We start from the raw sequence: 27,635 nt of genomic DNA, 5'->3' as shown, positions 1-27,635 counted from the left end.
CTCGTCAACTTGTTCCAGTAGATTTTATTTTTTAACTGAAAACTTAAAATACCTGTGAGGTTGAGTTTTGGGACAGGTAAAGGTTCAGTCGGTACTGGGTGATAAGAGAAGAGAGTGAAGAGGCCCCTGCCAACTGGCAGGGCCATGGTCCTTTGACACAGCTGCAGGAGTCTATAGAAGGCAAGGACATGGACAGGGCAGGTGATAAAAACTATAAAAACATCACAGATTCTAAAAAAATGCCAACTGGCCAATAAGTTTACCACACAGATTAGGGGAGAAGAAAGGAAACACAGAACAGTACAGAAATATATACTGCATATGCCTTTTTAGAACTGGTGTTTTGCTGTCTCTGTTTCAAGACCAAAGATGTTCATGACAAATGCATGCATTATACTCACTTGTTCTCTTTCTCCTCTATGTACTCATGGTCAGACACCTCTGGGAGCTGGACAACACTAACCCGGACAGGTCTGGAGCTCTGCAGAAGCCTCCTGACCTCTTGGACCCTCAGATCCTGACTCCAAATCAGTCCTGTGACCTAGTGAGAAGAAGACATAAATATCTGAATTTTTTCTACAGAACACACTACTAACAAAAAATATATATAAACATGTTTATGAATTTGTTTACCTCTTGAACAATGTCTGACATCCCATCCTCCTCCTCATCTGGTTCTGTGGTTGCAGGAGGTTCCAAGGACAGGCCTGAACTTACAGACTGGAGAAACACACAAATTATAAGGCCAAAAAAGAACCAAAACTTTGAAAACTTACTTTCCTATTTTAGAATCTGCAGACACTGAACTCCATCTTTATCTAAATAATTTAGGTTTTAAGTTTTTTTACACTCACAGCTTTGCTCTTGGCAAGGGTCATTTTGTGGGCTTGTTTGGTAAGATCTTGTCTTCCAATCAGAAGACAGACCTCCTCTGACCAATCAGAACACGGCTGCTCACGGCACCGATAGATTGCCTCTCTAATAGGCAAAGCCACACCAAAGGGGACCGACTCCAAATCTTTCAGGGTGAAACCTAAACCAGTGAAAAATGCACAGTTTTTTAGAAACAAGGAATATTCTGCTTTAGAGGCAGTGTCCTTTGAGCGCTAACATAAATACACACAAACAGGTGGGTGAAACTCAAAAGCTGCTACAACTGTTGTATGTACATGCTTTATACTATTGTCAGCTCACAGCTGAACAACTAAAATATCATAGGGTACATTACCCATTTTAAAATAAAAAGATTTAAGAAGCACACTTATATTAAAAACCAATATTAAAACCTTTATTCACACAGCAAACATGTCACCCAGCAGTGAGAAAGCACATTCAGGTTCACAGACTGGTTTCAGTGGACAGGTGTGAATGTGTAAATATGCATGTAAACCACTGTGGTGGCGAAAAAGAGGATATAGCTTCAACATTCCTTTCTGAATATAGATTCTTTTTTTTTTAAAGAGACATACTTCTCTTACCCTGTGAGGTGAGCCAGACCACCAGCTGCTCAGCCAGATTTTCACTGGAGGACATCACTTTAACACTGCTCTGTCTAGAAAACATACATACAAGAGAAATTAACGGAAAACTTTAACTGTTATTAGGTATAAGATTTTTACAAGTTGACCTTTAGGGGTATATTAACAAACAGAAAAATAATACAAAAGAATGTGCTGGTATCCTGTATGTCAGAATTCATTTTAGCTGTTTCAATGCCTTAAAAGAAAAAAAAAGAAGAAATTTAAAAGCTCTTGCTCATGTTTCTGTCAGATGAATTACCTTCTTATTTGGGGTTCAGTGGCAGAGGATTTCTGGCCTGATGAAAATGAGAAAGGGGGGTGAGGAAGATCAGCAGCAAGGAAAACAGGTCAATGAATTTACAAATCAGGCTTGGCACTCTTTTTGCAGCTCTTACCGTATTTTCTGCACTGTAAGGCATACTTAAAGTCCTTTAATTTTATCAAAAATTGAAAGAGCGCCTTATAATCCGGTGTGCCTTATGTATGAATTCTGGTTGTGCTTACTGACCTCGAACCAATTTTATGTGGCATACGGCGCTGAAAAATCTGTCAAAATGTTTTAGTACAACTTTGGTACGCTACGAAGCCACACCGCTAGATGGATTGTCGGAGCATTATGGCTACCGTAGTCAGGGGCCTCGCAGACTGGGACCTTAAGAGGACGGAGTTTTGGACCCAAAGTCAAATGAACACTGCAGCATCAGTGAGAGTTAAAAACCATAAATTCTTTCAGCTTTAATAAGATGATCAGCGTTGCTGCTTTACCAGGTGTAACAATTAAGTTTAACATCCAGGCATCCATGAAAACAATGTATTAAATTTAACAGGGCTGGAGGTTAGCAGGAAGTTACCTTGCTAGTTTCCACCTAAACATGATATAGCATGTTATAACTGAGAGATTTCTGAAAAAATTAAAATGTACAGCTCTGCTATCACTTCCAACATAAACAAAGACAGAAAACTAAACAGCAGTGACATTTGTATGGTTACTGAAGTTGGACTAGCTGGTATATAATGATGTGCTACGTGATCGCTAGCGAGACAGCTATGATAGCATAATTGAAGCTGAAGGATGAACGCTAATTTTTTGCCACTCCAAAAGAATTAACGTGCGGGTTCTCGATGGTTAGGGGAAAATGCAATCGCATGCTGTAAACGGACTAAACTTCAGTCAGGAGAACAACTGAGATAACCCATCCACAATACGAGGTTAGTCATTAATATACTGCAACAACATGGGAATAGAGCAGCTTCGAGAGAATTCAGCATTGATGAATCAATGGTACGGAAGTGGAGGAAGCAAGAATCCATCCATTCATTCGCTTATCCTTTTCAGGGTCGTGGGGGGCGCTGGAGCCTATCCTAGCTGTCATAGGGCGAGAGGCGGGGTATGCCCTGAATAGGTCGCCAGTCTGTCGCAGGGCTAACACACAGAGACACAAACTGCATGTCTTTGGATGGTGGGAGGAAGCCGAAGTACCGGGAGAACACACGCAAACACAGGGAAAACATGCAAACTCCATGCAGAAAGACCCCGGCCTGATGGTGGAATTGAACTCAGGACCTTCTTGCTGTGAGACAACAGTGCTATCAGTACCATGTCACCGTGCTGCCAGGAAGCAAGAATGAGTAAAGTTTGACGTATCTGACTGTTTTGTTTCGGTTATTGTGCCTTATAATCCAGTGCACCTTATGTATGAAAACAGACACGTTCGTCAACAGTATGCCTTATGGTCCAAAAAATACGGTAAATATATTAAAGCATTTTCAAATCTGTAGTAAAAACTGTAACCAAAAAAAGAACAAAAAAAAGAACATTAAAATGAGTGGTTAAAATAAAGGCTTGCAAAGAAAAGCGTCTGGACTTCTTTAAGTTGCTTGAAGACGTTTCACCTCTCATCCGAGAAGCTTCTTCAGTTCAAAGGTCAAATGGTGGAGAGTCCCAGATATAAACCTAGTAGGAGTATCCCCCCACAGAGGGACAAAAGGACCCCCTGATGATCCTCTAATCGCCTGAGCCAAGGTGTGAAACTGGGTGTGGGTCCCAATCAGCCAGAGTTTCGGGTGTGTTCATAGTAGGTTTATATCTGGGACTCTCCACCATTTGACCTTTGAACTGAAGAAGCTTCTCGGATGAGAGGTGAAACGTCTTCAAGCAACTTAAAGAAGTCCAGACGCTTTTCATTGCAAGCTCCTTTGACTACGATGACCTGGATGACTGAGAACCTTCACAGACACTTAAAATAAAGGCGACATTTTGTTCCTGATGAATGTGGGATTGTGTTTGAGTGGGATGGCATCTGTTTATTAAAAATAGCAACATAGTGCTCAAAAAGTCACTCTGGATTCTCAAGCATCTCTCACACAAAGCCAGTGTCCAAGTCAAGGCAAAAGTTCATCCAACACCTGCAGCAACAGCTGTTACCTTAGCGCTGTATTGTTTTTTGTTGAAATAAACACAAAGGAAATCAGGTGACACACAAACCTGCGTCACTCATCTTTCTTTCTGTGCTACTGGGCCCTGAAGCATGAAGGCAGGGGACTGGCAGGTAATAGGGGGTGGTTGTCAATAAATGAACCCAAACATGCATACCCACAGAGAAACACACAGTGCAGCATGCAAGAAAATGATCTTAAAGGTTAGTCACTAACAAACCTGCAGAAAGCTTGGCTAGGTACTTGGATACATCTGTTGAAGTAGCATTTTCATCTCCAATGACATAGAGAGCATAACTCTGGAAAAAAGGTTAAGAGAAGAGATGTAAATATGATACAAAAACACTTGCACAGTATAGATTTTTACTGCATAAAAAAATAAATATTGACATTTCCAGTGAAGAGCAGTTATATTTTCTAAAGAAAAAAGAAAGGGATAATTTAAATAAAACTGTTCTGTGAACTGCAATGAACTGATGTGATCAAAGCTTTTTGATGGATGAATATGAACCTCAGTTCTTCACTCCATCCTGTTCTAAGTGGTGAAGGGGAAAACCTTTAATCAAGAGGCATTTAGGCTTACAAGGAGGGGACTTAGAGTGCTCTCACACTTTACTTTACTCTTCCTATTGCCGATTCAGGAGATACTGTGCGCATCGAAATATGAGCCAGTACACGGTAACGAAAAATTGTGCCACAGTCATAATCAAAGCACATAAATTTGTGAACAAATATTTGAACAAACATGATAATATGACCAATGTTGTATCCATGTCTCTCTGTTGAGTACTGTCTTTTTAAGAGTGATATGAAGCACCAAAACTTAGGCCCTTCTTATTTATCACTGCATATCCATTTCTATGCAAAAAAAAGGAAGAGCAACATCATTTTTACACTGCGAAAGTACAAATGCCTGAGTGTCACCTGCACATGTGGTGCTTAATATTTTATTTTTGAAATAAGAAAAAAAGGTAAGGAAATATGGTTCATGAATTGCATCTTTCTAACAATTCTATAAAGCAAGTTAAGAAAAAGGAAAGACGAACGGCATTAACTTCTTGGAGATATATAGATAGATAGTAAGCTACACTCACTATACTTGAAGAAAGTTATTTTATAAAATGACAGATGTGCTTTAATCGTACCACAACCAGCAGTCTGGTCCTCTGGCAGATACCCGGCAGGTAGGGGAAAGGTGGGCTCTCCTCTCCTCTCAAGCAGCTACTGAGCCAGCTGAACACACAGGGAGGCTCTGGTCTCAGGAAAGACGGCCGCTGCATTTGGCAAATCAGTGCTAAGAAAAGCCAGGTGAGGAAGAGGAGGGAGAAAGGTGGTGGGTGAGGTAAAAGAACAAGAGATAAAAGGGAGCTGGATGGTTATGTCACTTCATCCTTTCTCAGAAAACCACGTGCACAAAATAACAGCAACACTTTATATTCAACCCTGCAAGTATCCGTGTCACAAAGCAAATAACCACCTGACAGGTGTTCACATAATTTTTAGGACATCTGTCACGAAAACTTAGTGACAACAAGAAAACTTCCCCCGCACTGAGTCTTTATTTTTAACTAAACCTTGTTTATATTCAGACTAATTTTAAGTGCTATGTGTTGGGAATGCCCATCGGTAGAATTTCACACTCAAAACCAATCGGGTCAATCACAAGCAGGAAATTACCAGGAAGCAGGAAAGTCCACCCCTGTGGAAAGAAACCGTGCAATGGCCTCAAAAGCGTGTAAAAAACTATTCCTCTGTTCAATGGTGCTCTATCTCATAACAGCAATGCAAATGATTGGAATATTGTGAACCAATCACTGCTTAGCCTACATAAGGTAACATTACACTCATCTCATATTTAGAAAGAAGAAAAACAAAAAAAAAACAAAAAAAAAAAAACCCCAACAACAACAACAACAACACACCAACACACAATCCAACAATTGACAAGCTAGCTCAGTTTTTGAAAACCACAGCTGGACTGAGGGAAGATTACACGTTACAGTGCCTCGTCATGCAAATTTATTTTGCATTTGTTTACATTTGCAGCACCTTTAGGAGTCCAAGAAATACAAAGGAAGGCTGCTAAAACAGCTTTTACCAGCAGCAGACCATCCATCCTCCTGTTTAACATGTCTTGTCCGTTTCCTGACTTGATAATGTTACAGACAATTAAATAAGCCTTACCCTGGTCTATCAAGCAGCTCTCAGTGAAGCCACTAATTATTGAAGGGTAGTCTCTCCAGTACAGATCCACATACTCTTCAAGCTGAAGATCTCTGCAAACAGAAACAAACATACATTAGCATTCTTTAACAGTATTTTTTTTTTTCTACTTAGAAGAACATAAGGTTTATAACCTTCTATCAATGGGTTATTAAGTCTACCATGTACTAGGACTCACACATGCATATTTCACTGCACAGCTTTGGACTAAATTGCTGCAAGTAATTAAGAAAAGTCTAAAAATGGCTCAAATAGCCTCTGTGACATTTAACGTGTTTCAGGTTGTAATTAAATACAGAGTGAAAGTAATTAACAGCAATGAATCATTATCTTTCAGCTTAGCATCAGATAATCAATATTTTTTAATCTTGGTACAAACCCCTGATTCCTACAGATTCTAGCTGTGTGTGCACTTTGCACAGGGACGCAGTAAGGAGCGTACAGTTATCCAGGTTTGTAATCTTTTTCATCTGAATTCTTTATTTCTTCTACTTCTAGCCATGTCTTGTGCTCCTTCTCTAAGTTGGTTCTTTTTTTAAGCGTCTATATTAATTAATGATAATGATAAACTGTAACTGGAAGTTGACTGTGGCTGCCATAAAGCCTCGAGATGAGAATACCCCCCATTGCATTCTTCATGTTTTGAAACTGGAGATGCACAAGATGTGGTTCTATGAGGAATCGGGGAGCAATGTATGGTCAAAGTAATGATATATCAATGACCAAAATGTGACTATTCATTGCTGTATCCGCCACTGTTCACTCTAATGGTTCAGTCACACTAGAGTAAAAACAACCACTGTAGGGACTAGGAAAAAGAAAAAACCGGTGATTATCCTGTGATTGCAAACAGCCAAATTAGTTGCGGTGACCCTAAAACTCTGACCATTTTGGATTGCAAAGCAATTCTAAAGGTCACCTTGAGGGAGGAAACCTGTCTCCAACCAACTGCGGTCCATTGTTGACTAACGCCAACCACTCTCAAACACACAGGCGAAGGTAAGTGCAAATAACTGCCTTCTAATTTATAAATGCAAACAGATTGCAAAAATCAATATGAATCAGTCTGTGCCAATGAGTGCAACTCATCTGTGATGTGTCTCTTTGCAGTAGTGTTCTTGACTCAACTGGTTGCCAACTGTATTCAGGTTCTATTCCTATATAAAATCCAGGTTACTGAGCACCTGTGTCATTTGACAGTTAAATCACAGTCCTGAAATAACTATGTCGCTTTTTGAGGTGGATTTTATGAATTACTGTTTCAAAACTCTAAGATTCTTCCAATACTTTATACTGTGCAATTTTTGTGTATGTAAACGTCACCAACAACACAACACAGATTGCATATAATTGCCAACTTGACCCCATTCAACAGCAAACAGATAGCAGATGGACTCCATCTTATTGCTGTTTTATCACTGCTCTGAAACACTGAAGTTGTTTTGAATTTAAAAAAAAAAAAAAAAAAAAAAAAACGGTTACAGTTTTGATCTCTTCTTGTGCCATAGTCTCCAACCACAGTTTTCCCTAGTTAGACTGTAGTATTAAAAAAGGGACCATAATTTACTTAACAAATGGATATATAAGCAAATATCAAAAGTCAGTAGAATATAAATATCACACTGTATTCATTAATACTTGACATGACCAATTAAGACAAAAAACTCTTCAAGAAAGTGTTTAGTTAGATTACAAGTAAAGCGAAGCCTCATATAACCAAGCTACTTAAAAATATTTATAACACTATAGGAAATGTAGGGAGGATTTTTCTGGCTTACATGTATTTGGGATTGCACCAAAAATGACCTAATCCAGAGAAAAAAAATGAAAAAGAACAACACGGAGAGACTGAGTTTTTCAAAACTGACAATCACGGGTTCACCACTTTAAAGCAGTTAACAGTTAAACTCGGAATAATATTTATCATCACTATCAAATTGGAAAAGAAGGTACTTCTATCATATATTTTGAACTATAAGTGTTGTATCATCTGGGCTAAAGAAGCACCATCAGGTTTGTTATTACTGCACATCCATGATGGTATGAGTGAGGATTAGAGCACATTGCAAAGTTGATTTGTGACTAGTTCATTCTGTTAAAGCACCATTAATGTTGAATATATCTGTATGGATCTGCTAGAGCAACATATGCTCTTATCCAGTGTCCTTTTCAACCAAGACTAAGGAAGATAATGACAAACCACAATGATTATGCAATGCAATAGCATGGCTCTATGATAAAAGTTTAGGAGTTAGCCTTGAAGCTGAAACAGTTGAAATTCATTTTTGCTTTCAAAACTAAAGAAACTGGTCTCTGCAGTTCACAGGCACAGAGGAAACAGACTGGTCATGTCTTGACATTATGTTAACAGGTTGTTTTAGATTTAACATAAAAACAGGTCATCCTAAAACTCCACTGTAAATTCTGCAAAGAAAATTAAAGCAACTGCTCATTTAAGGCATTGAGATTACTTATTTAAAACTGTTATCGTGCCAGTTAAATGCCTAATGAAACCATCAGAATCATCATTTAACCAGCTTAACCAGTTAATAAAGTACAGAGAATGCAAAAATTAGAACCATATTTGCATAACAACCCACATACTGACAATACAGGCCAATTACTCTAAGAGTACTTCATTCTCCCACTCTCCCTATTCTGTTACTGTCATTGTCACCAATAACCGAGGTCACTTAACAACCTGCTGAAGTATATTTCTCAGTAAAGAGCATGGATGGCACACAACACAAGCTTTCACAGAAAACAATGTGTGTTTTTCTTTTCTTCTCGTGGTTTGAGTTCACCAGTGGAAAATTAAACAAGGTTCTGTTTGTTTTGATAAATGTCGCCCAGCTCAAGGCTAGCATTTCTTTACGCCTCATAAAAATAAACAGGATCTTGTAAAAATGTTGGACAAGTATCTTATAGAAAGATTCGGTCATCTGGACAGCCAAAGCCAACTGAATGTAACTTACTTTCCTTATACAAGAAAAAAGAAACATAAAAACCTCAAACACACACACAGACAGCTAGAAGAATGGTTACCTAGCCAGCTGTTGCAGCAGGCAGACTAGTGATGAAGCTCTCGCTCGCTGCAGCTCATCCAGCTGCAGTTCCTGATAGAGCAGATGGAGGACATAGAAGAGTGCAGGGATGTGAGGGAACAGAGGAGCTGAACTGTCCAACTTCAGAGATGGACTGGGGGGAGAAGAAGCCTAGGACATTCAGTGGCAAAAAGAAAGAGCAGAAACATTAAATTAAAGGGGGAACAGGTTAAACAGGATGTAACAGGAGATTTTGTAATTGCCTGGAGATATAACAGCAAACTTATACTGACATGACATCGTGCAAAAACAATCAGGAAGACTACAAGTAAATGCATGCCAATGTCTTTTGCTCTTCTTTGCCAGAATTGTCCCCACAGTTAAGGTGAGCTCCAGCAGCCCTTCAATAACACCAAATGAAATTCGGTGTTATGTTCTTTGCACAATTTTTTACTTACTGTGGTTTTCCTTTAACCAAATTAAAGGTGGTATAGTTGCAGTGTTGAGCTCCCTTTTCTAATAATATTTCATGTTTCAACTATTTTGTCCACAACAATAATCACAAAAAAGGAATATAGGCTAAATAACAGAAAGCACCTCTGTGTATAAAGCAATACAAATCAGCAGTGCTATGAAAACAGAATCAAGGAGACTCAAAAGAAGGTCAGTCAAATCAACATGACTACAGTTTGCTAGTTCACAAAAGTCTGCAGGCATACTGAATATACCTACAATCAGTGTGCTGGGAATCTCTCATTGTTTTATCAGGAAATTTGAATGAGGAAAAAAAATAAGGTGGTGATGGAAGAAGAAGAAGTATGGTTGATTACACCTCTATTTGTGAGCATTAACTCTTATTCCAACAAATCATACCCATAATGTCTAAGCCCAAATACACCAACAAACAAACAGAATCAAAGAACATGCAGTATATGGATTGACCCAGTGTTTGGTACATACAGTGCACAGGCCTTCAGTTTCTGAAGTGACTGTACTATTGCCACTGGCATCCAGTGAAGTGGCAACGGGCAAGAAATTCATCTGACGGTGGTAATGGGACCCCATCAAGTAGTCCCAGTCCTACAGGGAGAGGAAACAAAGATAAACACCAGTCAAAAAGATAGCTTTTAAAACCAGAGACCAAAACATCAAATACAGTCAGTAAAATGTTATGTGAACTGCAAAATGATCTTTGAGACATTTCTGTGCATTTGGTCACTTGACAAGACAGACCGCATTTTGGTCCAACTCATGGCTCTCCATTGTTTATAATTTGATTGGTAAGGGGATGCAGATCGTTAGCAAAATAGAAACAATAATATGAATGATGAATGAGTTTGGAGAAAAAAGGGAGAGGCATGCAATTCAAAGAACATCATCCCTATAGTGAAACACAGTGGTGGGAGTATTATGGAACTGGAACTGGGAATTTCATCAATTTAGTTTTGAAAGAAAACTTCAAGCAGCAGCAAACTGGGTCTGGATTGTCAGTTCGTCTGCAAACACAACGATGACCCAAAATATGAAGCACTAGATTTTAAAGACCAAAATGATGTTACAGCACAAAGCCCTGATCCTACTGAAAATGTGTGAGGTGAACTGAAGACAAAGGTCGATTCTATCATCGGGGGGCTTATACTTTTCAGTTTGATTTTGTTTTTCGTGAAATAATTGTGTTTCTGTGGGCAAACTAAAATAATTTAGGTATCCAAATTAAAAATTGGGATGTTTGGAAAAAGCTATGCTGAACATACCTTGCTCTGACTTGGGAAAACCTTCAGAAATGAAATAATTCTAACAATTCTGCCCTCATCTTTACATCTTTGATGCAGCATGAAGACAACAGAGGTAAGAAGCTGACACTGTCGTCCAGTCTAATGTGACTCACACATTTCTTCAGGTCACACACACACACACTACAGCCTAAGCCTCCAGCTAACTGACATTTTCCAACCATATTTTGCTCTAATGAGAACACATTACTTAAGAAGCCAACCAATAATTAGGAATATTTAAAGAAGACTGTGGAGGGGCCATTTCAAGGGTTAAGACTTGGGTTTCAGATTTAGGGTTACAGCAAGGGGAAAGGGAACACATTGTGCCAATGTGAATCTCCTCAATGACAAAAGCACAAATATGTGTAACTATGTTTAGGATTGTAGGACAGATTACAGTCCCCCCCCACTGCCCTCCCTCCTAAGAGTAAACTGGGATTTCCCATCACACAGAGTTCTCCATGACTGTACTGGTTTACTTCTGGTTGCTTCTTTTTTTTCTTTTTTTTACTAAAATGTATTTTTAAAATCTTTAGGTTAAAGGCTTTATTATGTCCTTAAAACTTATAAACACAATAGCAAAAGTAAACAGCAAACAAGCTAAAATGAAAATAGCTGAAACTGTTTCAAAACAACAGTTTCTAAAACATGAATTTGACCTTTAAAATTACTGTTTAATATAAGAAAGAAAAAATTTTACACTATTTTAGATCATTAATTTAACCAGGGAACTCTTACAGAGAAACAAGAAATTATTTTTCCAGGAAATTCTGGCCAAGGGGCCACCACAAGCAGTATATAGAACAAATGTAACTTTAGTAACTGAGAAAATTAAGACATGGAAAGAAGTCAAGGGATGTTTCATGAGACTAGAAATCATTAGTGATATATATTACTTTCTAAAATCTGCAATTTGGGGGATTCAAAAGTATATAAGTATAATATAAGTATATTCAAGAGTATTGAAGCACTTTCTTTTTGCTGTGTTTTCTTTTATAACACTTGTTTCACTGTCTCACTATGTGAGACAACCCTTGCATGCATAATTGATTGTTAAGGGATTATAAGTCTACAAGCTGTAATCAAGCTTGATAATTGTGCTCTAAAACATCACAACAGCTCACACTTAAGTAACACACCTCATCAGAACCTCCATCGGAGGGACGAGCCTTCTTGGCTGCAATCACTGGAGAGAGAGGCATTTCAAAATGCAGCTGTGAAAGTAGGAAGGAGGACAGGGAGCAAGGTCAAGACATGCAAATTACAGTTTAAAGCCACAATAGGATTTTTCTAGTCAAGAATTAAAAAAAAAAAAAAAAAAAAAAAAAAATAGTTCAAAGCAGACCAGGCTTTTGGCTGCCAAGAATCATTTTGTATTAATGTACAAGATTTTTACTGAAAGTTTCATTTTTAAATCTACTCAGTATGACTGCAAATGTCATTAATTATGAAACAAATTGGAAAGCCATTTCTACAATACATTAACTGGAAATTACAATTACAGTTTAAAAAACAAAATACAAATGCTGACTCACATTTCGTGTCCAGGTCAGGCGCTCGGTGTTGTAGCCCATCAGTGTCATGAAGCAGGTGACAAACAGGCTCCACTCTGTGTGGGCACTGGGACCTCCAGGTGCATTGTAGATGTTATACCATTTCACCAAAACCTGTTGCATTTAAAGAATTTAGCAAAACTAAATGAAAATAAAGAGTATATCTGCATGTTTGTGTGAAAATAAAGCCCTGAAAAACATAATTTTGTCATTCAGCCTCTTACTCTACCTAATGAGATCCTATACAATTTCTGCCAAAGCCTAATGAGGCTGTTATTGTATACATTTCCTTCTTTGTTTTTCCTTCTTGATTAGTTGGAGACAGTTAGTTGGTCAACTCTGATGTCATACTCTGTACACTAACCACGACTGAGTAACATTTAAATAAACATGATGGAGAGCTTACGCTCTAAAGGTTTCAGTGCTTATAAATAGCACAGCTTGAGGTTACCTTTCCTGAGTATAAAATTTCCTACACAATATCATACACAAGTCCCAGATTCAGACCATCCTTCTTGATGTCTGGATTTGGATTAAATTGCAAATACATTTACTTAAGACCATCAACACAAGTTTTCCCAATTTTTTGCCCTTCATTTCAGTTTGAAATGCATTTGTGAACATACGATGGCCAAATTCAATTATGTGAAACCTTTCCCAAAAAATTAAATCATGGGTAAAGATCCAGATCCAGACTGACCAATCACAGGTAGAATTTTCATGCAAACCCATCAATAGTTTTTTGAGTAATCATCTGAACGAACACGTACGCACGCACGCGCGCACACACCTCCTTGGTAGAGTTAATAATGCACTGAATTAAAATTATTGGCAGACTGGTTAAGTTGTTATTCTGAATCTTTGCTTGTCTGCGCACAATGTCAAGTTTTTAACTAATACATAATTTGTAACTGAAATTCCACATGTTCACTTCCACCAACCTTCATAGCAGCTTCCTTAGGCAGGATAAAACGAATTGCCTCAAGGCACTTTCTCACTGAAATACACGAAGGGGAACAAGGGAAATAGCAAAAGTGTCACAGTTCATGGTAGTTAGGTGTGAAATTCACAATCATATGAGGCAATTCAGAAAACACACATTTACTAACATTTTTTCTATATAATGGATGGAATTAGATAACCATTGTACAGTTTTATTAGTTATATTACGTTTAAGAATAATAATCATTAAGAATGTGAGAAAACAAAACATTAGTTTTTCTAAGATGCAATAATTTCAAAACAGGAAAAGATGAAATACATAAAAGGTTGCTGGTTGGATTCTCTCAGCTGTAGAAAATGGTGGAAATGTTATTGTAAAAGTGTTAAATTCAGTAAAACCACTGCCTGAATTCTAGGCTTAAAACTAGAGCTAAAACTTTCTAATACTTGTGCTACCAACCACAGACAAATGGAAGTTTAGAAACAAACACAAAAAAAGTGCAATACAATTATTTTTAACAGATTTTTTTTAATGAATCTCATCCTGATCTGACAATTTCCACCTATCATCCTCTACCCCCCAAAAAAGAAAAATGGAAATTACAAACTAACTACCACAACAACAGTAATTAGCGTTACCATGTCTCCTAACAACTCTGGCCAATCAGATGCTTAATCAACATCACTGGGAATCTTAATTGGACACCCAGAGTTGGAAAGGTCAAGAAAGAGGTAGCTAAATGCCATTTCATTAGAGGAAGAAAGCCTTGTCTACAGGATCGATTACAAAATAATGGAGAGCAACATATGAACAAGACACAAAGGCAGGTACACAAGGCAGCAAGAGTGATACACACTGCTTAGTGACAATGAAGGCTTTAAAAATAAAAACGAACAAAAGCTAGAAGAGAAGGTTCATGGTCACAGTAGATCCACTAGTGGTAGACAACAGATGAAATCATCCAGCTGACCTCAAAGTTAATTGGTTAGAAAAAAAATATCTGTAATTTAGTTTAATTATTACAAAGTACATGGTCATCAGCTACTATGTGCTATTGGGAAATGAAATCATCGGGGAAATGAATAGGTCTGTCTGCTGTTATACCATAGAGTTTGTTTTACCAGCTGAGTGGTCTTTCCAGAAAAACAAACAGTAATTTTCCATTTCATGTGGAAAATCTTACATAAGAAAACGAAGCAGACAGAGCAGACAGTCAGAATCTTTGGAAAAGTTTGGAAGGTTTAAAGTTAAAAAAGGCATTTATTTTTTTAAGTTAATACCTTTGGATGATTATCTAAAAATGCTGATTAGATAATCAAAGGCTGTGGTACAACATAGCAAGAAAATATATATTATGCAAATCTGTTTGTTGGATCTTAAAAATGTTATTAACCCCCCCGGCAGGTACTTTTAAACAACTGAAAGGATAATGACATTTCAGTAAAGCCAAAAGGTGAAAACCTTAACCAAAAAAAAAGAAAAAAAAGAAGTGGCAACAGTGGTTTTATCAGCAGTGGCAAAGATGCTGCCCCACATTTGTTTAGATAAAAGCTGCTAAAAGCTTTTAGTACTACCTGAAAAGAAGAAGATCCCTCCATTTTTATTCCCACTGTGAACTGATGTTAATGGTTTAGCAAAAGAACAGGCTTTTTAAAAACAGTGAAAACACCAAATAGATTTGTTGACTAATTTTTACATCAAGCCTGTGTAAGAGATTACACAATAAGAGCAGATGTGGATATCTGTGCTTCTGCACATCTAAAAACAACTGTGTCATCTTTCCAATTCACCTCAGCATAGCAGGCCATCTGTTTCCAGATATTTTATTACCAGAGGTTCAGACACACATTACATTTCGCTTTCAGTTCATACATGTACGACCTTTCCTTTCCATTTCCTGAAGTAGTTATGATGCACAACATCATTCTGTTAAGCCATATATAAAGATTTGAGCTACATCTATTATTTACAATAGATTTAACTATCCTCTTTAATAGATTAAAAAAAAAATTAACAATTCTGGTGTTGTGAAAGTGTTTATCAGTGTAATGTTTTGTGCTTGCTGCCCATGTGTGTCTGCCTCATAATGGTCCTCAAGACATCAAGATTATATGTCACTGTGGACACGATGCAGAGAGGCTCTCAAACCTAATTAAAGGACCTCACCGCACTGACTAAGCGATCTGTGTGTGGTCTCACTTAAAATGTACACGCCAACATTGTCGGCTGCAATGTCAACTCTTAAATGTGTGAGAGCGTTTCTTTGATTTATTTTTTTTAAATGTATATATGTGTGACTCACCCAGGTCTGAAGTAGCAATCTCTGGGATAGAAATCCTCAGCATTGTGCCAATGCTTAGTTCCTGGAGAAATTGTGGAGACAGATTGTGCATACATTTAAATTATATTCTTTAAGTTCAATTTCACATCAATTTTATATCAGTGCAAAACAGCTGTTTGTGAGCACAAAACTGATAAAAGACCTCAACAGAGAAAGCCTGATTGCAAATCTCAGAAAAAAGAAACTGGTGTGTGCAATAACTCATTGTCTTCGGGTATACTAGACAGAAACACTAAACAACAGCAAATAACATTTAATTACATGCAGTCAGAAACTTCCTGGCTGCAACTTAAGCTGATTAAACTTTCAAGCACTACTCCAATCACTGATGTCACATCAGGCGTTCTTACAGCATTTTGTCAAAAGTGCAACACACATGAAATTTTCAACCCATAACTTGAAACAAAATGCTTCGAAATATTTCAAATAAAGATTCCTGTATTGATTTGTCATAAAATAAGTAGTCTGATCTTCATCTATAATTAATCTCTGCCTGTACATCCTGTAAAGATCACACCATAAGTAAAACTTGCTAACACCTTTGTTCATGTGTTCATTATAAGAAAAAGATTGAAAAAGGAAAGTTTTGAAGGACAGAATAGAAAGTAACCATTAAAAACATAATTACAAAACATCCCATGTTTGCAAAAGACAAAATGGAGGTTTAACAAAACTTCTTTGCTTTGTTGTTAGGCAAGCTAAACCTGGACCTTCGGTGAAAATTAACAATGTTGAGTTTAGAAGTGAAGAAAAAAATAAATAAAATAAAAAAAAGCACTGCATGACAACACCTAAACGTCTACGCAACTCTGAAGAATGGTTTAGTTGTGTTAGGGATGCCTTGAGTCTTTGTTAAAAGAACGATGAATTCTAAATTGTATTCTTTATGCCGGGTCAAGGCATTTCTGGTGTCCAATTCTGGTGTGACTGTGAATGTGAATGAGGACTGTCTCTCTCTATTAGCCTTGTGATGGACTGGCGACCTTCCTAGGGTGTACCTCAGGTGGATTTCAGGGCCTTTGTGACCTGAAACTTGGGAGAGTTGGTGGTGTTGGTGATGCAACAAGACAATGACCTAAAGCACACCAGTAAGTCAACAACAGAATAACAGAATTTTTTAAAACGTGCGTTGAAATGGTCAAGTCAAAAGAGTCCCGTCTTCAACCAATGACTTCCTCTCTCTGCTGGGTTTAATCAAGACATCCCAGAAATACTGATGAACTGAAACAGTTACATGAACACTCCAACAATTCTTCCTGTTGATGTGCAAGTCTAAGAAGCAGCTTCTTGATGCTAAAGAAAACTCAACAAGATATAAATTATAGGGTTCACTTAATATTTCATGATTGCTTGCACTCGTTTTACTTTTCTTCATTTTTTCATTTTTCCATTATGTGTTTTATCCAATTGTAAAGTGTCCTTGGGTGTCTTGAATTATTATTACTATATTATTATTGCTATACTTTACGAGTAATCAGTTCACAAGTTGCGGTAATTCCGAGCATTTCCTGTCCTGCAATTATGTATACAGCAGCATTTTTCTGTTGCAGCAAGTTATATCCAATTATTCTACCAGCTGCATCACAGCTAATATCATCAGCTGAAAAGAAAAATAACCAAATCAGTCACTGAGAGCATGCAACTTTCACATTTTCACCAGGATTATAACTGTATATTTCCAATTATTTTGAATAGCTGTGCTCTAGATGGAAAAACAGACCAAAACCTCTCATCACATTTTCTCCAGCAGGTTTTGTCCTGTTCTTGTCATTTTTTCATGAAAGAAACCCTGATGTGAAACTCAACAGGAGCAGGAGGTTTGAAAAGTCCAGTGCGCCGCATTAGGAACAATTAGTCTCTGGATTGACATATTGAGGTCTCAAACAGAAATTCAATGAGCAAAGTCAAAAGAGCAGCAGCCTGCAGACAGAAAGCTTTCTGATGATGTATAAGAGAAAGAAACAGTGATGTTTGGCTGGTGTGTAACTTAGAGAATAATGTAAAGTCCTGGAGCTGAAGAGAGTGTCTAGACCAAGTCTGACAGGATTAACCCAAGAGGCAGAAACACGAACAACGTTGCTTTTGTAACCGTCATTCACAAATATGAATGTGCCTGAATCACTTGTGCAGACACAGATAGACATGAGAAACAAGAAACAACACCTTAAGGGAGAGTCTCACTATGTTGTCGTGGTGCAGTAGCAGTCAGTCCAAATTTCACTTGATGCGTTTTTACCCTCCACTGCACTGACAGCTGACAACCATCTTTTGGCAGTTTGTATCCGAAAAGTCCCCTTCTAATAATCAGCTCTGTATATGTCATTAAACTCAGATGAGTTAAAAAATTAGGACACCAAACATTAATTTGAACTTGTGTTTTGTTTTGGCTTTGATTTGATTACATCATCTGTTTCTTGTACTGACTGTGAGTGTGTGGATGACCGATCATCTGAGTTAATTCCCCATGATTACAAAACACACGTTTTACCTATTGTTGAGGGAAAAAAAAGGGATCAATGCCATCTATGTTAAACACAGAAAACCTACCAGAGTCACCCGGTTGCAGACAGGATCACGTAAGGCATTGATGTAGGGTGTGGCTGGCTGAAATGTGTAATCCTCCAAAAAGGAAGCATCATGGTGTTTAATGTTTGGACCCCTTAGCCCTGTCACTGGTGAAGGCATGGCATCCTGAAGAGAGGTGTTAAAATAGAGAGGTGAACCAAAGGAGTCAAATGTACCAGATATACAGTACACACTTAAAAAGCAAAGAAAAGTGCATTTACAATGCATGTTAATACCTCATCAAGCCTTTGGAGATGCCTACTGCCAGCATTAGCTGGTGTGCTAACAGTTTCCACTGGAGTGCTGCGGTGAGGGAGGTGATTGGTAAGGCTGAAGGAGGGTGACAACAGTCCAGGCACAAACACCTTGCTGACCTACGTGACAGCCAAGAAAGCAATCCCATGATTCATTACACCGTTAAAAGAAATTAAAAAAATTAATAAATAAATCAAAATCTGAGAACTCAATTGTCATCTACAGGAAGCAAAGGCAGCTGTGCTTACCCTGGTGATTCCTGTATAGAGAACCAAACTACCACAGGCCTCCAGAACTAGCATGGCATCTATACTCTGAGGAGCAAAGTTTCATTGTCAGAAACACGTTGAATGTTACTCCAAAAAAACCAAACAAACAAACAAAAAAAACCTCCTGCTGTAATTTCCCCAACTGTCAACAACTTAATACAAAGAAAATTATCAAATATTCACACAAGATGCTAGAACCTGTAAATGTGCATACTTAAAAAAATAACTTAAAAGTTGAAATGATAATGAATAAACATAAATCACTGGTTTCTGCTCCAAAATTCAAGCATCCAACTCCATAGTTTTCCTGGGAGACCTCAGGTCACATGGTAGTTTTACCATCCAGATGATGGAGAAAACTAAACGTTTCAGGAAAGAATGACCAACCTGATCTAAACTAGAAAAAACATTTTGCTATTAGACTTTTTTGATAGGCATGGACTGGACATAACCGCCACTATGATAAATAATTACAGTTTTATTTTTAAAGTTTTAATTACAGTTTTTCACAAAATCCTTTGCGGAACAGATTTATCTCATGTATATACACACATTAGTTCCTGTAGGTAGCAAGGAAAACCTTAATTATATCTTGCAAAACTTGTAATCATCCGGATAAGATTTAAAAAAAAAAAAAAAAAAAAAAAAAAAAAAATACAGGAAGGCCTTCTACACAATGTTTACAACTTTACACCACCCATGCAACAATTTGTTAAGGTGGAAGAGACTGCTAAGGGCTATTTTCAGCACAGTACAGCACCATAAACTTCATACAGACTCTTGACTCTAATGAATACCGTTTTCCCCCGTTTTAACTTTTGTGCTTTCCCTTTCAACTCTCCAATGATAGAATTTTATAATGCACCTGCAGAGGCTCCGCATCTTTAGCAGGGATGGTTGTGACAGAGGGGAAGATGAGCTGTGACGTATCATTGCTCTCAATAAACTTCACACATCTGCAGAAAATAAAATGATCATGAAAAAAAAAAGTTAACTTGTGAACTCACATTTCACAACAAATTAAGGTGGACAAAGATGTGTGTATGTTTGTTTACCTGAGCTGTTGGTGAGATTCCACCAGGAAACACAAGTAATGATTCTCACAGAGATCAGAGGTCAGGAATACTTTAGATGCCTGGCTGCTCATTTCCCTGTAAATGGTAAAAAGAGATGCTAACTGATGTCAAACAGCAGAATTTGCTAAATTGGAACAGCCTAAAGCAACAGAAAGAACTGTATTACATAGAATACAAATGATGTCTTTAAAAAAAAAAAAAAAGTTGTGTATTATGCAAACACAAAGAACAAGTTGCTCACAAACTTTGATCTAAAGGCTAATGAACAACTTTGCAAGACCATTCAAGCTTTCATTGCTTATTGTTTTTTCCTTTACTGATTAAAATAGCCTCACATTTACAATACGACAAAAGAGTTACAGGCTTAAAAGCAATTTTTACATTTTTAAGAGCGACCTTTGAGCTAAAACTAGTCAAAAGCTTTGAAGTTAGATTTCAATGCTGCCAATTACCTGTTGGAGCCAGCAGTGACCGCCTCACTCCATAGCTGCTCCATGCAGAGGTCAGGTATGATAGGTTCCATCTCTGGGACCAACACTGTCTCATTGATAGTACTGTTGGGAGATGCTAACAAGCCATGGTGCCCCCTGGGGGATGAGCTGTGCAAAGACGTGTTGAAACGAGCCACACCTGAAAAGGATGGAGCTGCCATGCCTGGAGAGTGGGCACGACTGAGACAGGAGGACAGGGGATAAGCATTTTTCAGTTTTTACCTATTATGGGTATGGTCCTCATTGGCTAGGTTAACCTCACCTGAGGGCGGCCATGTTGGATATACTCGGAGAATGAACTCGAGAGTGAGTTCCTGGTGAGGATGAGACAATCCTGCTCTGGTGGCTGTGCAAAGCACTGTAGTGGAGGGGAGAGCTGGAACCAACAGCACTGCAGGAAGAAAAACAGTAACCAGGTCAGATGCTGACGTTTTGGTCTCTAAGTTTATAACTTGTAATTATTTTTAAGGCAATATAATCCATTAAGTATCACTTTATTGTTCAGTCTGTATGACACAGCAGCAACCCCAATAACTGAGGAGCTGTCTTTAGACAGTGGGACTTTTGCTTTACTCAGAAATGTAACAAGACGCTAACTAATTCCTGCCCGTCTGCTAATCACTTGATTAGGCTGCTCCACTTTCAGTACCTTGTTCCAGTCCCAAGACCATGCCCACTTGGACCAGTGCCACCAGGGGAGTCATGACGGGAGACATTCCGCAAATGAGAAGTGAGAAAGCCTGAAGCCATCAGACCCAACGGTGTCCCAACCGGTTCTGCCGGACACCGCAGGACTGTAGAGCGCTCCTGACAGGGTTAAAAGGCTTTAGTTTAGGAAGAACTTAGTTGGTTTTAGTGTCTTTGTGTGTATTTATGATCACTCACATCATGTGTGACTTTGCGCAGAGTCCAGACAGAGTGTATTCCTTGAACTGTGTCATATGATACAACTATAGACGGCTGACAGCAGGTGAACACTATCTTCATGGCCGAGTCAGACACATACTGCACACGGGAGCCTTCAAACAGGCCTGGAAAAAAGAATACGCACAAATTCAGGAAAAATATGAAATACGTTCACAAGATCTCATTCTGAGAAGATCAGTGTCTCATACCTGCAGGTTTACACACAACTGGTGCGATCTCATCTAGAGGATGCAGCATGCTGAAAACTGTGGGCAGAGGTTCCCTGTATGGGGTGGAATAAGAGCTCAATCCCTCGTTTATATACTTTATGTTTGTGTATGTAGGTCAGTGTAGAAATGTCTGTCACTACATTATTTCACATGGATGCACTGATTAATCGAAACATGTGTCATGTAGAATAGAATGCCTTTATTGTCACTATACAGTTGTACAATGAGATACAGAGATACAGATGTATTTGTGAAGGCATGTGATTGCAAGTGCAGAGTGTGAGCACATACCCAGGGGGGCTGAAATGTGCATCATTTGCTGTGTTTTTACGTTCCATAAGAAGTCCAAACTTTGTTGCCCACACATTTGACACCTTGAAAAGAAAAGACAGTACAGACTCATGAAACATTTTTAACAGATGTCTGGTATCAACAATTTTTAAAAACACTGATGGCAGCCGATGGTACTCCCCAGCCTCCTAGTAGAAGTATGAATTTCCAAATTTTACATCGCCTTGTTCTCATGAGGTCAAGGTTTCTGAGATTCAAACTAGTACAAGATTTTTAGTAGATACACCGATGGTATAATTTTCAAAATCCTATGTGACTTCATTCTTAAGTTATTGCATTCACAAACTTGGGTGTCCATATAGCCCCCTTAAATGCTAAACCGTTCAATATTTTGACCTGCATTTAAAACAATACAAAAAAACTGCATTCTGTTTACACAGATCCATCCTGACCAGTAAATAATAAAATTCATAGTTAGGTTAAATTTTGTCCAACAATCATGAATAAAGTCTCTGTCAGATATTTATTTTAAGGCTAGAGGTGCCACTTGTTTTCTTTGCTTTCCTAGAGTAGTTTAATACAGCCTTATATAAATGAATATTGAAAAACTGACAATATTCACAAAACTTTGCATTTTACATCCCAACTATTAAAATTATTATTTAAAAAAATGGTTACTTGTACCATTTTTAAATTATCTTGAATAACTTTCTATTGAAACTAATACTAATGATATTCTCTGCCACTTAAAAACAGCACTGAAAGGTTAAGAAAAGTGCAACACCCTGAGAGCTTCAGTGTCAGGGACACCACAGCAGTGGGGATTCTTCCTGTCACAAAGGCTCTCACAAGGTGTTTCTTGCCTTTCTCACAACACCAACCCACAGTTTGCTTGCCCCTTTATTAAATTCAGTTATTTAGTAAGAGTGTATGTCCAACCTTTCCCGTAAGAAAATATCAAATGCTTTATCACGAATGCCTCAAGTTTAAAAAAACAAAAAAACAAAACTCAAACGTTGAAAACACATCCTGAAATCAAATTATATTTTGTTGGTGTGCAACAGACTACTGAGTGAAAGACACTCGTAAATACACAAAGCTATGCACACACATAAACTCACACACACTTACTTCCCACTATCAGTGATGCAAATTTTCTATCATTACTGGTTAACCAGAAAATGGTTAACCAATAATGGCTCTGAGAAATATCCCTAATCCAAACGTGGTGGGTTGTGTGGTTTTAGTTCAGCAGCGAGGTGGGGTAATGTTTCAGAGACTTATGCATCCACTAATCAAATTATCCTTTTATTCAGCAGTGTTCTGGAACATGGGAGACACACAAAGAAGCCTGCAGTTACTGCTGCATGTCAGCTTGCATCTGTGTTGAGGTGAAAGTTTAGGTAGTGGAGGTCCAACTGAGTCACACAGATTTAAAAGAATTTTGTGGCTCATGTGTAGACCCATCTCTTTCGCTGGATATAAACATTCCCCATTAATATTGCTTTATACCTCACCTGGAAGGGCAGTGGTGAGATGAAGTCTTTTCCAGTCATGGTGTGAACATTAACACAGCTACTCTGGACAATACACACTGTGAGCTCCACTTCTTCATCTGCAAAACATTAAAAACATTCTGTGTTTTGTTCATCAGGACTGCAATATGAATAAGCAAAAAACTGCACAAAAAGACACAGTACCATCATTCTTCTTGTGAGGAGCAGCAAAGTTGCACCACAAGGCCTGGAAATAATACAAAAACAAAAAAAAAAACTGTTTCAAGTCTTAGAGCACAGAATCCTGACAATCATCGTGGGTGATATACAATCTATATAGTAAAGCAAAAGCCATACTGATTCCTGACAGAAAACAAGATGGTCCCTCATTTGCCCTTAGAAATGAGAATGGACAAGCACAATTATGAGAGACCATGTAGTACACAAAACAATTAGAAACAGACCTGCTGCACTGGGCTGTCAACAGTGAAGGCCTTATATACACTGGAAGCTTGAGCCCTACTACCCTGGCTCCAGACAACCACGTTTCCTGCTGCATAGAGTTCTTCTTCAAATTCCACATCTTCCTCTTTGACTCCCTTGCAGCCCTTCCTAAGCTGCCAAAATTCCTGTCATTCAAAACACATCAACACAAAAACCAAATCAAAACCACATTTGAGCTTAACAACACATTAAGTACTGCAGTGCAGCAGTGTTGTAACAATTGCACTGACTATATTAGTGTAAAAAAATAATTAAAGATTTAAAGTAATTAAAGATATGTTAATGAAAAAACAAATTTAAACGCTTTAGGTGTATTCTATTTACCATTTTCCTTCTTATATTTTTACTGTTTAATACACACCAGTTCCTCTGAAGAGCAGGTCAGGAGAACAATTCAGGCTATCCATTAAATAAGACTGTTAGATGGCCCACTCCTATTATGAAAAATTATAGATCATAATACTAGACACTCTCACCCTCTCTCTCTCCTGCAGACTGACTTCCTGCAGGGACCCCACCAGGCCAGCAGCACCATCTGATGCCCACAGCTCGGAGGCAGGCTGGAGCTCTCTGAGCTGCAGGTTGAAGGCGTTTGGATGGTTCCTGCAGTGCTCGCGGCCAAACGGGACAAATGACTGCAATTCCCCTGCGGCAATCATCGTGGCTGTCTCTTCATACACGACTTCCGACATGAGTTTCAGATATCAGCATTATTTCTGGGAAGAACAGAGTTTGAGGTATAAATAACAGTATTTAAAAGCAAGCAAGACCTTTTTTCAGACACAACTGAAGAGCATCACCAATTTGCGCCATACCAGTCCGTTTAGCTGTAGTATTCATATCCATTATTTAATACGATAAAAAATAAAGTATAGATCCTCTTGACAAGTTTACTGTAGTACTTAAGAACAAAGAGTTTCACATAAACTGTTCTCTTCTGTCATTTTCTCTTTATGACATTAATGATGACATCACTTTTATCAGTAGCTTATCTGTAAAGTACTGTGAATACCAGTGAGTATAAGATGAGGTGTAAATACACTTCCTCTGCGTAAATAACTTTAATTTACTTGACTGAAGGACAGATTGCATTACTGGTGGCTAAAAAATGTTCTCTATTAACACATCGACAACTTAGCTGGCTGAAGCAGGCTCACTGGACCTTTACTATTACTAAAACTATCCCGTTAGAGGGGTCAACATAGTAGGAGATAGAAATCTCATTAACAATTTCCACAGGACTTCCACGGTAGCAAGTTTCTGTTGACTTTGATAGACGCGACATGCTAGAAGTTAGCTGGAAGTTCTTACCTCAAAAACTCCCCCAAACAAAGTTCGGTACTCTACAGAAACTAAGACGCTGTAAATTACATAAATATACAACTTGACAGTCAGCTATGAGTCTGCATGCTGACACTAAACACCATTGAAACGGCCCGACTAGCATGCTAGCTATCGTTAGCTGCAGCTAGCTTTCAGCTTACAAGGAGACATTTAGCCGCTAACCTGATATTAAGGAATAGTCTGGCCCTTGTCGCGGAGTCCTTATCTTTCCTTTCAATGCGTCTCGCTTGAGCACAACGTTGTCACCCTACAAACATAAAAACAAGTGGCAAATTCCGTATTCGCCTATAGCAGGTTTTCAAATGAGCGCGGACATCTTTGCTGTCCCGACATCCCATTCCTCCACGAGTCAGCCAATCAGCAGCGAGGAGGCGATATGTTGACATCTGATAGGCTGCCTCCGTCAGAGCTATGGACACTGCTGTGAAAGACTGATGATCAGGATGTCTTATGTAAGTAATTCAGCCATAAATTAAAAATATAATATAATTAATATAAAATAGAATTTAAAAAATAAAATAATAGTATTTCTAGAAAATCTAGGTATATATAGATATATGAAGATGAAAAATAAATAAATAAAATGAAACTCAGTTGTTTATGTCTTTCTTTAGGGACATTTACTATTAGAGACCATTGGTAAATTTGCACTTGAGGCTTCCAGTAAGGTGAAAGCTGTCGGAAAGGAAAGCAAGAGGCTCAGAGATGTCGAGGATATAAATAATACTGCATAATACTACAAATATTATGTCTTGTAGCAATAAAATGTTTTTGAATATCTATTAAAGTTATTTAAAGCTGCAATTTGATTATGCATTATCCCCATATTTCTGCTGTTCAATCCTTCTATATGTGAGGGCCAGTCTATAAGAACAAATTGGGTTTAAAAGAAGGATGGCTTTAAAGAAAGATAATCTAAAATATTTTTAGACAGCGAATACATTTCACCAAGGTCTAATATATGATAGAACTGTGAATAATGCAAAGTCCCTCTGTTTAAATATACTGTGACCATAATAGTTCCACTGTAAGTGTTCCAGAGTGACTACAGTGGTTTGACAACAACCATGATTTTTGAGGATGAAATCCTTTGCACTTAAAATAATGAAATATTTATATTTAATTTCTTGTATGTTTATAATACGCTTAAAAATAACCATCAACAGTAACTGTTCTGACCTGGCTGACAGCTATTTCGGTTTATTGAACAGATCAGATGTATTTTTCAGTACTTAATAATTACTTAATTAATTAATTAACTTTTTATTTGTATGCTAAATAAAATACATGAAACAAAATTGAAAAAAACATTGAAAATTATTTAAATTAGTTGATAACCAAAATGAGGTTTGGATGCAAAAACCGTCCACATCTCAAATAGTGATGTTTGACTTTCAGACTTTCAGACTTGATGACGATGTTAAACTTGGAGGATATTAATAAACAGAGCAGAGAAAATAACTGTCACCTCAATTAGGAGTAAATATGCTGATATTTAATGGGGGAAGTAGTGGGTGATTAACAGCATGTCTTCAAAGTCACACAGATATTTAGACTCAATATTCAAAGGAAACTGTCATTTTTATGTTACATTTAAAAGAATATCACATCTGTTTAAATGTTTAACTTCTTTTATTAATTTTCTAATCACATTTTGAACAACACATTTTGCTATGTTTGAAAAGCTATAGTTTACATCATTACTGTAGGTATTTGTAAGAAAAAAAACATTTAGGCCTACTCCAATATTATTAAGAGCAGTTATGTCATGAATTTCATCCTTCTGCCTCAAAGAAATCAAAGTCTGCACAACGTAGTCATGAGAAAATACACTGATGTAGGAAGCTGGGAGTGGCTCGGTGCTCATGGATGTGATGGATGTCGCACTGCAACAAGGTATGATCTGAATGAGTTAACTCTTCCAAATGATATCACTGCAGCTCACTGGGGAGTATGTGTCTGTCAGGGAAGGGAAGGCAGATAAATAAAGTGAGAGAATGTTATTCCATCTCTGACTAACAGCTGTTGTCTTTTCCCGGTCTATTGTGTATTTCACATAATTGCCTGAAAATAACACCAATTTTTGGCTCTAAATTGAATTCTCATCATCCTCTCCTGCATGCTTTCACTAACACTAAATGACTTCTGCCCCAAACTATTGCCTCATTCTGAGTATAATTGACTGATCTGTATCAGTGAATACTCTCCAGATGCTGATTGCAAAAAGAAAACATTATTTATACTGAAATAAAAACAAATACTGCCAAAAATCTTTTGCACTTCTCGGTATCTTCATATTTTCTACAGTTCTCTGTCCTGTCCAGTTATGTAACAGGCAGGATTTTGACCGAAATAAAGAAATACAGTTATGTT

At 37.8% G+C, this 27,635-nt stretch overlaps 1 protein-coding gene across 1 annotated transcript in view; it reads right to left on the bottom strand.

Annotated features, from left to right (window-relative positions):
* The window catches only part of anapc1 (anaphase promoting complex subunit 1), a 60,513-nt gene extending 34,848 nt beyond the window's left edge, over positions 1–25,665 (bottom strand). The window contains exons 1-31 of the mRNA XM_026189811.1: positions 25,425–25,665; positions 24,395–24,634; positions 23,879–24,043; positions 23,619–23,661; positions 23,436–23,533; positions 21,919–22,001; positions 21,607–21,680; positions 21,377–21,522; positions 21,141–21,298; positions 20,754–20,882; positions 20,453–20,671; positions 19,980–20,075; positions 19,790–19,880; positions 18,904–18,969; positions 18,637–18,774; positions 18,383–18,526; positions 15,797–15,857; positions 13,493–13,548; positions 12,534–12,665; positions 12,138–12,212; positions 10,184–10,303; positions 9,225–9,394; positions 6,141–6,232; positions 5,102–5,250; positions 4,177–4,255; positions 1,780–1,816; positions 1,479–1,552; positions 855–1,033; positions 634–720; positions 402–541; positions 53–171 (exon numbers count right to left, since the gene is read on the bottom strand). Of these exons, the coding sequence (XP_026045596.1) occupies positions 53–171; positions 402–541; positions 634–720; positions 855–1,033; positions 1,479–1,552; positions 1,780–1,816; positions 4,177–4,255; positions 5,102–5,250; positions 6,141–6,232; positions 9,225–9,394; positions 10,184–10,303; positions 12,138–12,212; positions 12,534–12,665; positions 13,493–13,548; positions 15,797–15,857; positions 18,383–18,526; positions 18,637–18,774; positions 18,904–18,969; positions 19,790–19,880; positions 19,980–20,075; positions 20,453–20,671; positions 20,754–20,882; positions 21,141–21,298; positions 21,377–21,522; positions 21,607–21,680; positions 21,919–22,001; positions 23,436–23,533; positions 23,619–23,661; positions 23,879–24,043; positions 24,395–24,610 (3,436 nt within the window). The 5' untranslated portion in view covers positions 24,611–24,634; positions 25,425–25,665. The remainder of the gene's footprint in view (positions 1–52; positions 172–401; positions 542–633; positions 721–854; positions 1,034–1,478; positions 1,553–1,779; positions 1,817–4,176; positions 4,256–5,101; positions 5,251–6,140; positions 6,233–9,224; positions 9,395–10,183; positions 10,304–12,137; positions 12,213–12,533; positions 12,666–13,492; positions 13,549–15,796; positions 15,858–18,382; positions 18,527–18,636; positions 18,775–18,903; positions 18,970–19,789; positions 19,881–19,979; positions 20,076–20,452; positions 20,672–20,753; positions 20,883–21,140; positions 21,299–21,376; positions 21,523–21,606; positions 21,681–21,918; positions 22,002–23,435; positions 23,534–23,618; positions 23,662–23,878; positions 24,044–24,394; positions 24,635–25,424) is intronic.
* Positions 25,666–27,635: the final 1,970 nt, after the last annotated feature.

Source organism: Astatotilapia calliptera, chromosome 13 (genome assembly GCF_900246225.1).
Source record: "Astatotilapia calliptera chromosome 13, fAstCal1.2, whole genome shotgun sequence".
NCBI lineage: Eukaryota > Metazoa > Chordata > Actinopteri > Cichliformes > Cichlidae > Astatotilapia > Astatotilapia calliptera.
This window is presented reverse-complemented; position numbering and strand designations above follow the sequence as displayed.